The sequence below is a fragment of the Plodia interpunctella genome, chromosome 26, assembly GCF_027563975.2.
Source record: "Plodia interpunctella isolate USDA-ARS_2022_Savannah chromosome 26, ilPloInte3.2, whole genome shotgun sequence".
Classification (NCBI taxonomy): domain Eukaryota; kingdom Metazoa; phylum Arthropoda; class Insecta; order Lepidoptera; family Pyralidae; genus Plodia; species Plodia interpunctella.
The window spans coordinates 863433-874477 of record NC_071319.1 but is presented as its reverse complement, the minus strand read 5'-3'; the positions used below and the strand labels follow the sequence as shown (position 1 = coordinate 874477).

The window sequence follows — 11045 nt, the reverse complement described above, 5'->3', positions numbered from 1 at the left end:
GTTTACAATGAATAAACTTAAAAACTACTGGACCGATTTTGATGATAGACGATATTTTGAGGAGTAACATAGTCAGGAGTAATGATCTGACAACTAGGGATGTCGACGACCGTGCGAAGGGGAGATGAAAAAGTTGGAACGCGGTCCCTGGGCTCCGACGCTTAACGACTGAGGAAATAACCGGGAAATCGCTCAGAGGAGAGGTAATGTCGTTATTTACACAAAAACAACTAATATTATAAATGCGATAAGTTTAAATGCGCTATGGATTTTTTTATTCAATTATACCAATCTCACATTAATACTAAGAAAGAACTGTTCCCGAGGGAAAAATATGAGCGGGTGAAGCAGCGGCTAAACAAATCATAATCAAAATCAAATCATTTATTCAGAAATTAGGTCTTCACAGGCACTTTTTCACGTCATATTCTAGATTAAATGATGTTTACCAAAGCTAACGGAACGACCACTACTGAGAAGAAATGCCGAAAGAAACTCATTCGAACAGTGTTGGTCCCTATTATGCCAGAAGGGCTTACCATTTTTTAAATATAAATTTATGTATAATTTTTTATCAGTAATATAACAATGTAAGTATATACACAATAAAGTACATGGTCAAAAGGTGTACTGAAACATATTATGATTGTATTAGCTAATGTGTATAACAAAATCAATCAAGATATTTATGCGATTCACTGAATCGTGTTGTGTGTTGGATACTCCGTAATTTAATAAAAGGATATATCAAAAAAAACTTCATAGGCGAGCCTGCAGATATTTATTGTTCGGATGAAAGAAAATGTTCTCAATTGTCCATTATGTTTTGTTTCCCATGTCAAAACAAAAGAGGGCACAATTGAATCGTAAAGGTCTGGTCATAGTGGGAAATATAAGATTATAGCTATTTACCCGCGGCTTCGCCCGTTCAAATTCCCTCGAACACAATCATAAACTCTAAAATCAGTCATTTGTAAGAATCAGTAAATTGTAGAATCGGTCTTTTGTAGAATGAGTCATTTGTAGAATCGGTCATTGCTAGAATCAGTCATTTATAGAATTGTACATTCCACGAATCGGTCAATAATAGACTACGTTGTCATTCTGCGAATTAGTCATTTCTAGACTATATTTTGGTTCTTCGTATTAATATGAGATTGGGATAGTTGAATAAAAAAATCCATAGCGCATTTAAAGTACACACAGCGCCATCTAGTGTATTCAAAATTCGCGCCACCTATATTTTTCGCAAATCGTATAGTTTAGCTGTACCATCATTGTTCCAGTTCTCCATCAGGTGTTCCAGTTTTCAAAATCATTTATACCCTATATTTTGTCCAGGCTTAATATAACAAAAAGTATCAGTCCAGTAGTTCCGAAGATTAGCGTGTACAAACAGATCGACACTCACACAAACGGACAGAGTTTTTTTTTTTCAAATTCTTTCTCTGTTACTATGACTCTATCGCCTAATTTTGTTTTTATGTAAATATACTCAATGTACAGGCTTGCTTTTGCTTTTTTTTCTACTGTTTTATTATATGTATTGATTTTACTAGTGGCCCGTACAGGATCGGATAAAACCGTCATAAAACATACACTTAAATCTTCCTCAGATATCGCCACTATTTATTTTAAAAACCTGAATTTAATTCCGTTAAAGATTCCTTTTAAAGATCTTTAGCTCTTTCTTTCTCTAAGATCTTTATATTATTTAAATCTTACATCTACCATTAATTAGACAAAATCGATACGATATTTCGTATAGCTTATCACTTGCTACAACACAGCATTTACCATGCGAAAATTAAACAATGAATCGGTCATTCTCCAAAGTTCCCAGCTCCGTCGTTACTGGGAAAGTGTGGATACCTGTAATTATAAGAAATGACCGGCTAGATATAATTTTAATTGTTGGAGTAATTGATTTTTGTTCATATTCATATTATATGTTCGTCAATCAAGTGTTACAATGATCTTAATGTAATTACAATTATTACTTTTGTCATCTTTAACAGGTATTGCGAATTTCGGCGCCTCTGTATATTAGTAGACATTTACATTTAATCTTATAGTAATTATCATATAATATGTATATTCTATATGTACTCGTCAAATAAATATATATTTTTAGTAGATGTAGCCCGGGGCTTCGCTCCAGTGGGAATTTTGAGATGAAATATAGCCTATAGCAATCTTGGATAATGTACCTTTATAATGGTGAAAGAATTTTCGAAATCGGTTCGGTAGTTTCGGAGGTTACCCGCCTCAAACATTCAAACTCAAAAACTCTTTATAATAATTGTATAGATATGATAATCAACTTCAAAATTTGATTTGCAAAATTTCCAATTAGTTCGGTTTTTTAATAGTCGCCGTAAATGACATCAATGGGAGGATAATGAAATGGTCCTATTTTAAGGCGGGAACCACACTCAATCTGTGTGATTTGTCCTAATATATATATATTTTTAAAATTACATTGTTACATATTACGTAAAAAATCTTCATTTTGTTTGAAACTAACCATGGATATTCATAAATAAATAAAATAAATAAATATATTAAGACAAATCACACAGATTGAACCAGCCCCAAAGTAAGTTCGAGACTTGTGTTATGGGATACTAGCTCAACGATACTATATTTTATAACAAATACATATATAGATAAACTTCCAAGACCCGGGGCAACCAGAAAAAGATCATTTTCCATCATGACCCGACCGGGGATCGAACCCGGGAACCTCTCGGTTCAGTGGCAAGAACTTTACCACAGCGCCACCGAGGTCGCCATGCGTTTAATAAATCCAATTTAACCACAATCTTGTTTTAATTTGCAACTACCACACCATTAAACTTTAACGGAAGTCACAACTACTTATCTATCCATTCGAAAATCACACTTACGCACATGAAAATAAAGATTAAAATTGCACAAATAAAATAGCTGAAGCAATAACAAGCATTGATTGATTTATTTGATTTTCATAGTTGGTTATCGATTATACCGATAACCTCTTATTGAAAGGCCACGGGTTCGATTCCCGTGGTTAGAATTACATGTTTATGTTCTAATATGATTGTGGCGTGTAGTTCCGCCCTGGAATAGGACCACTCCATATCCTCCCTCGGTTGTCGTACAAGGCGACCAAGGGACACAAAGTCGGAACAACTGATAGGCAATGATAGCATTTCCAATGAGGGTTGACGTCAGGCGGGCGGCCGGTTGTAAAATCATAGCTAAATCTTCCAAATGTAATGGCAATTTTTTTAGATTACCCTGGGCTTTGGGGCGTTACAGCTCCGAATGAAACCAGAGACACGCGGGGAAGAGAGAGTACTAATATGATTATGGAAGCGCTGGTGGTTCAGTGGTTAAGATGGCTGTGATCGGAAGGTCCCAGATTCAAATACTTCCGATTTTTCAACTCAAATTCGCGTGTTACCAGTTTCATCCGGGGATGTGACGCCGCGAAGCGAAAACACAGCGAAAAAATTAACGGATTTTTTTTTAAATTTGGCTGTGTTCTTACAAGTTAAAGGCTGACTTCAACCCTCCTCGGGAATGCTGTTGTGACCTATCAGTGCCTCGTACAACATCTACGTTAAAATAAGGACAGATCCTTTACTAGGTCGAGATTATAATCTTATCTACATATAGGTAAATAAAAAGTAACAAAAAAAATAAAGTGGTACTTTCTCAGCCGTTAAGCGTCGGAGTCTAGGGTCCGCTTTCACTTTTTCTTCTTCATGGCATCCTTATTAGGACTTCCGTATTTGGTATAGTAAAATAGTTCGTTCCGTTTCATTTCATGTGAAAACTCCTGAAAAAAACTATCAAAAAAAAGAAAAAACTTAACATACTTACTGGCAGTCACAAAATAGTCTGGCAAAACAACAAGTCTACCAAAGCGATAAAGAAATAGAAAACGTCAATTTGACATTGACAATTAACAAAGAGATTACAAAAATCAAAAATCTTAGCTCAATACGGCAAGAAATCCTGTCCTTGTAGTTAGATATAATTTTGCGCGGTTGCCACACCTCACGCGCCGTACCGGGCGTTGCCGTTCCGCTACCGGATGCCAATCCGGTCGCCGACCAGTCGTATACGAACCGGCGTTGCGACCGTACGCGTTTTTTTCTCACAAAATTACGCCATATTTATGCAATTTTCAACATGTTCTCTGCATATTTATAACGTTAATTTCGTAGTGGTCATTTTTGTGTATTTAAATAAGGCATTGAGAGTATTTAGTGATAGATTTAGTTCGTGCTAGTCCGGCATTTTGTAAAACCGGAATACTTAATGGATGAAGAACGGTTGGACGAAGGCGGCAAGCGGTAAGTTACTGAATGCTAACCGACCAGATAAAGAAGTCATGCATTGTTTGATAACATGTGGCCATATTGGCCTACTGCATTTTGGCTCTTAAACTTTTAGCTGTAAATAGATAGGTAGGTAGCTACCATGTTTGCGTAAAGACGTAAAATGTTTTGTTGAGTTATTTTTATCTTTGTACTCAACTGCCAAGCAAAATGCAATGTTTTTAGTTTTAGAGAGAAGTGTACCTACTTACACTTGTAATTAAAATTGAATTTTTATACTAGTTTTTGGCAAAACATTACATTTCAAACATTGCGGCTTGACACTATACCACCATAATAGCAATCAAAACTAATTATGACATTTAAAATTATTACCGGTGAATGGTTATGAAGCGAATGAAGCGGTGGTGGTGTAATGGTTAAGACGCCCGCCTGTGGATCGAAAGGTCCCAGATTCGAATCCTACTCGTGCCACATGAGTTTGTCACACCAATCTGACTTATGTATAGTAGTTTATTCGACCACCGGTGAAGGAAACCATCGGGAGGAAACACTGGTTGATTATTATTAACTTGTGTGTGAAATGGTACTCTCCATTAATAATGTCAGGAGAGCTGTTGTTTGTGTTTCATTCCACGTAATGACCACGACCCTCAGCCTGAGGAATACGACTATGAAGAAGAAATTAGTACCTAAAATTACTGGGTTATTAGTCAAAATCTTTTGTTTTCTCTGTTTTGAAAATAGTATTTACATATATAATTATCAATATTATTACATAATTAACTAGATCAGACGTGATACATAACATATTTTTGGTGGGAATTTTAAAACAAAACTCATTTAATTCTTTGGACGGCTTCGAAGTCAAAATGTTCGGATAGCAACATCTGCCGACCTTGCAGCCCTTTTGACCACGTGCGCAGGCGCACATCAGGTAGCGAATATTGAAAACATAATAGCCCATCCCGTTCTAACACTCGTTTATTCTATATACTCGTTTCACCTATTTGATTTTAGCTTGGGATGTTAGTGATAATCGGGCCTAATAATGAATTTTTATTGAAAAATGCACAACTTATCTAACGAATTAAACAATTCTTTTTATTTTCACATTATCATCAATTTAATTTTATTACTAATAAAAAAATAAAATAAAATATCTTCACAAATTATTATGCCTAATTGTGAGGATGTATATGTGTTTATGTTTGTTACCCTTTCACGCGTGAAACATTCTCATAAACTTTCACATTTGTAATACTAGCACCTGCGAATTTTGAGATAAAAAGTACCCTATGTGTTATTCCAGGTTACATTCTACCCGTGTATCAAATTTCATAACAATCCGTTCAGTTGATTTCGCGTGAAAGATTAACAAACTTAATAGGTACATACTCACAAACTTTCGCATTTATAATAAGTATTTACAATTTGTGGGATTTAATTATAATACTACTAGCTCTTGCCCGCGGCTTCGATCGCGTGAATTTGTCAGCGAAAGCGGAACAGACGATTTTCATACAAACTTTCACCCCCCATTATAGTCATTTGGGGATTGATTTTTGGAAAAAAAAAGTAGCCTATGTTTAAACGTGGATCTTTTACTACATGGACACCAAATTTTATCAAAATTTGTTAGCTTTCGTACCTATTTATGATATTGGTATTGTTACAGTGACACTTCGAAGCTGTTAAACCTAACGACAAGTTTGAAGATGGTGGAAACAAGATACCTCATTGATGCTGTACACAGGAGGAAGTGTCTTTGGGACAGATCTGATGTCGAATACAGGTAATACTTGTTACAATGTTGGCAATGATCGAATTAAAATTCAAATAATTTATTCAGAAATTAGACTTTCATAGGCACTTTTTCACGTCAATTTTTATATTAAATAGTTATCTGTATATCCGAAATGCCAGTAGTTTGTAGCTTGTGTTCTCACAAGCAATTCTCTACTGGCATTTCGGAACGACCACTGTTGACAATAAATGGCGAAAGAAACTCATTAGAACAGTGTTGGTCCCTAACATGCCAGAAGGGCTTACCATTGTTGTTTCTTACAATGTTTTTTTCTGATAATATATATACATAATGTACATAGTCAAAAAGTATATCAAAACAGGTTATGATCGTGATCCGAGTGCTGATTATAATATATTATATATATATATATATATCTATGTGAAACACTTACACTTACAATTACTTACATAAAAATATATGAGAAACGAGATGACCTGTTGCCTCTGGCAGCACCCGTTCACGAGTTGACGCATGGGTCAGCCATCGCGTAACTCGACCATAATAGAGGGAACCTCACGACCCGGTCCACGACGCCACCACCAGATTGACCATTTGAGTGAGCATGACACACTCACTTCCCATGACTTCATAATTACAAATCTTATTCGTCGAAATAGAAGTATAATTCAGACACTTGAAGATCACAAATCACGTACATGAATTTAGTGCATCCTCTTAATTAAAAACCAGCAATGTATCTATGCCTTATCCTCCAAAGTTTGGCGAGCTGTTCGTTCAGCGTCTAGCTGGAGGAGTTTATTTGTTAAACAAATTAAAAAATCCCCGACTTTCAATATTCATTTCGCTACAACTTTTGAATGGCTGAACCGATTTTAATAATAATTAGCTATCAAATAATAATAAAAAACGCATCCAAATCGGTTCACCCGTTGATGAGCTACGGTGCCATGTACACAGACGGACACACTTAGCGGTCAAACTTGTAACACCCCTCTGTTTGAGTAGATGGTTAAAAAAATATTCTGTGTTATTATCGTAACTATTTTTGTCACCTGAGGCGTAGGAAATCACTATAGTACATAAATATATTAAATAACAAATATCTATTCAATTCCGGCCTTTAGATTGGTTGTTCAGGGTGTCTATTTTGACGTTAAATCACAATCGCGTGTCAATGTTTTTTTTGCAGTAGCCTCTGTTGCCGACACATGGATATAAAACCGGTCAAGTGCAATTAGAAGTTAGTATTTTTTTGTTATGGCGATGATAGAAATACATCAGTCCTACAAATATTATAAATGCGAAAGTTTGTGAGGATGTATTGTGTATGTTTGTCACTCTTTCATGCAAAATCTACTGGACCGATTGTCATGAAATTTAGTACACGGGTAGAATACAACCTGGTTTATAATATGGGTATTATTTTTATCTCGAAATTCCTACGGGAACAAAGCCCCGGCGCACAGCTAGTCTACTATACATGAGTCAGATTGTTATACAAACACATGTGGCGCGCACGAATAGGATTCGTTATAAGTCCAAAGATTTTTAAAGGGTTCCGTAGGCGTATGGCTAAATACTCTCATTTGACAACCTTTTTACCTCTCTCTCCCTCTCTCTCTCTTATCTGAACGCAATCTCCGAAGCCGCTTGCCTACTTTATCGACTCCACTATGCATGGTCGCGGAAAAATTCTTCCCTTGATGACCCCTTGGCCACATTTTTAATGAACTTTAATCAATTAATTTGTTCATTCAGGGACAGATTGGTGAAGGACCGTGCCTGGAAGGAGATATACAAAGAGATGGAACCGAATTACTTCTCGTTAAAACCTGCTATGAGACACGAATTTGGTGAGTGAACCTCTTCCTTACATAGAGTTTTCCTGGTTCATCGTTGGCTGTGACGCCCCCAAGGGGCCATCCACCATTAATCACGTGAGGCTTGAAAGGGGGGGGGGATTAGTCAAAAATCACAAGTTTCTACTTTCACTTTGGCACGTTAACTAAATATCTTCCCACGACATTAAAGCTTATGTTTCCGTCAACGATACCAATTTACTATGAGAAGAAAACTGTAAAAATACGGACTGTGCACATAACCTAATAGAAACACGTATGCCGGTTGCGAATAGACAATTAATTTTTCTTTTTTCTTCTGATACATTATTCTAACAATATCACAAGGGTGGAGGGGTGTGTAGTAAGATATCACGTGTATTCAGTTTTTCGTCAAACGCGCGATTTTTAAACCGATAGCAGTGTGTAGTGTGTGACCTTGACTTGGCAACGAAGGAAGTCTCCGCGTACTGTATTTAAAGAGAATACTCTAAAAATATCAAGGTCGCGTGATGAATGGAGCCCAAGCACATGCAGGTTACGCGTCAACAAGCACAAGAAAACAAGACGCAAAGAAATTTTGCGGAACTGACGGTGATGGTCCTCGACTCAGTGGTTAAGAGCATTGTCCCGGTTAGACAGGGCGCGGGTTCAATTCCCGCTCGATTCCAGACATTTTTTTTACTCATTACTATTTTCAAAATGGAAAGCGTGCGTAACAAAAACCATTTAAGTTAAAATAAACTCGCATAAACTCCATATTTTGCGATCATTAACCTCTTGTTAACCACTTGACCAACCAAAGAAGTAGGCAGTTATTAGAATAAGTTTACGAGATATAACATTGATTGCATATTGCGTTAAATATTTTATGAGAATCGTTAAATTGGTACTTTATGTATTTTATTATGTTTAAGTGTATTAAGATTGCTGAATAGGATAATCATTACACTATCATTTTAACCAGATTTCAATAATGAAAGGACATTTCGATATTTTCATAAATTTTCAATGGTTTTAAGACTTGAAGCGGTGGTGGTGTAATGGTTAAGACCCCCGCTTGAAGATCCGAAAAGTCCCAAGTTCGAATCCTACTCATGCCACATGAGTTTGTATACCAATCTGACTCGTGTATAGTACTTTTCATAGACCACCACATGCTTCCGGTGAAGGAAAACATCGTGAGGAAACCTGCACACTTGTTGATTATTAACTTGTGTGTGAAATGGAGAAGGCAATGGCAAACAACTCCATTAATAATGCCAAGAAAGTTGTTACGTGTGTTTAATTCCTTGTAATGACCACGACCCTTAGTCATGAGGAATACGGCTATGATGAAGAAAAAGACTTACAATCCAAAAAGTTCAATTGATGCGTTCGATTGATCTTTTTCGATTGTGATTTCCTGTAAATACAGAAATTATGTAATGGCTACACGAACTCAGATGTCGACGCATATCAACCTACATTGCGCTGTTTGTGTATAAGCTTTTGTTATCGCAAAGAAAAACCAGCAACGTACGTAGTTATCGCCAAGTTTGGTGAACTGTTCGCCGATAGTTGACTACCGTTTTCAACAACATATAGAATTCACACTATCTATTGATGAAAATCGTAGAAAAATAGTAGCATATGAGTTTATCACTTTCATACAGACAGACGCGATAGGGGTTGACTTATTTTTATAATAAGAACTAGTTTATGCCCGCCGATTCGCCGTATTTTCTGCGAAAACGGAGAGACATGATTTTCATACAAAGTTTCACCCCCTAGTATAGTAATTTGGGGGTCGACTTTTAAAATAAATGTAGCCTTGGTTTGAACGGGGTTCTTTAACTACGTGCATGCCAAATTTAATCAAAATTGTTGTAGCGTTTTAGCCGTAAAAGCGGAACAGATAGACAGACTTTCGCATTAATAATATAAGTATGGATTACTAGCTTTTTCCCGCGGCTTCGCCCGCATGAGTTATACTACGGAAAATAAACTTTCACCCCCATTACAGTCAATTGGGGGTAGATTTTTGAAAAGAAATTACCCTATGTTTGTACGGCAGCCTTTGACTATATGTATACCAAATTTCATCTAAATCCGTCCAGTGGTTTAGCCGTGAAAGCGGAACAGACAGACAGACTTTCGCATTAATAATATAAGTGGTTTTTGTTGCAGGTATGCAAATAACAAAGAAATGGTACAACGTCCGTGATTCGTACGTCAAATCTAAAAGAAACAGTCGATCATCGCGGCCCTACATATACACTGATCAACTGGGATTCCTGGACTCAGTCTATTTTCCCGATGGCAATGTAAGCAAGCAGGAGAGCTTCATAGAAGACAAAATATCTAACGACGACGAAGCGGAAACTTCGGAGAATTGGATAAACGAAGTTTTTATAGACGTCGATGAGGATGTTAGTGAAGCTAAAAGATCTAGATTAGATTATACGAATGTTAAAGATGAGATTGACGATTCTGGAGTCAATGTTGTCAACGTGTTAGCAAATTTGATACAAAGAGAGGATGACGAAGATAGGGCGTTTTTTAAATCTATAACACCGTCTGTAAAGATGTTGTCTCATGGAGCCAAATTGGAATTCAGGATTCAAATGTTGAAGTTAATAAGAATGTTAAAGATGAAAGATAAAAAGGGACAGTTAGATAAGAGACGGTTAAAAGATAGCGATTCAGAATAAGTATCAATAAACTTACAAAATTTTCATAAACGTTGTTTTCTTTTGACCGCACTTGTAAAATTACTGGCTGCGGGTTTCACTCCCGTTGATATTTTGCGATGAAAAGTACCCTATGTGTTATTCCAGGTTATAATTCTACCCGTGTACAAAATTTCATAACAATGCGTCCAGTAGATTTTACGTGAAAGATTAACAAACTTACATATATTACATCATCATAAACTTTCGTATTTATAACACTATAACATTACTAGATAGGATGAAAGGATTTAAGTCTGTGCACAAATTCAAGATATATTTAGATGATATATGTAAACGTTCTAGTGTATTCTCAGGTAATTCTCGGCTGTGAGACCTATTTGTCATATACAAAATTTAGCTCCCGGGCTGTAGCAAGTGCATTAACATTGCT

At 36.3% G+C, this 11045-nt stretch overlaps 1 protein-coding gene across 2 annotated transcripts; it reads left to right on the top strand.

Moving 5' to 3' along the window:
* The first annotated feature begins 3988 nt into the window (after positions 1-3988).
* On the top strand, positions 3989-10663 carry LOC128681259 (uncharacterized). Of its 2 annotated transcripts, none has more exons than XM_053765041.2 (4): positions 3989-4346; positions 6010-6126; positions 7861-7955; positions 10110-10663. In XM_053765041.2, exons 1-4 carry the CDS (start codon positions 4312-4314, stop codon positions 10631-10633), a joined length of 771 nt encoding a protein of 256 aa, XP_053621016.1. In that variant the 5' UTR covers positions 3989-4311; the 3' UTR covers positions 10634-10663. The 2 variants fall into 2 exon arrangements, with proteins under 2 accessions (XP_053621016.1, XP_053621017.1); XM_053765042.2 differs by lacking the exon at positions 3989-4346 and adding an exon at positions 4489-5268.
* Positions 10664-11045: the final 382 nt, after the last annotated feature.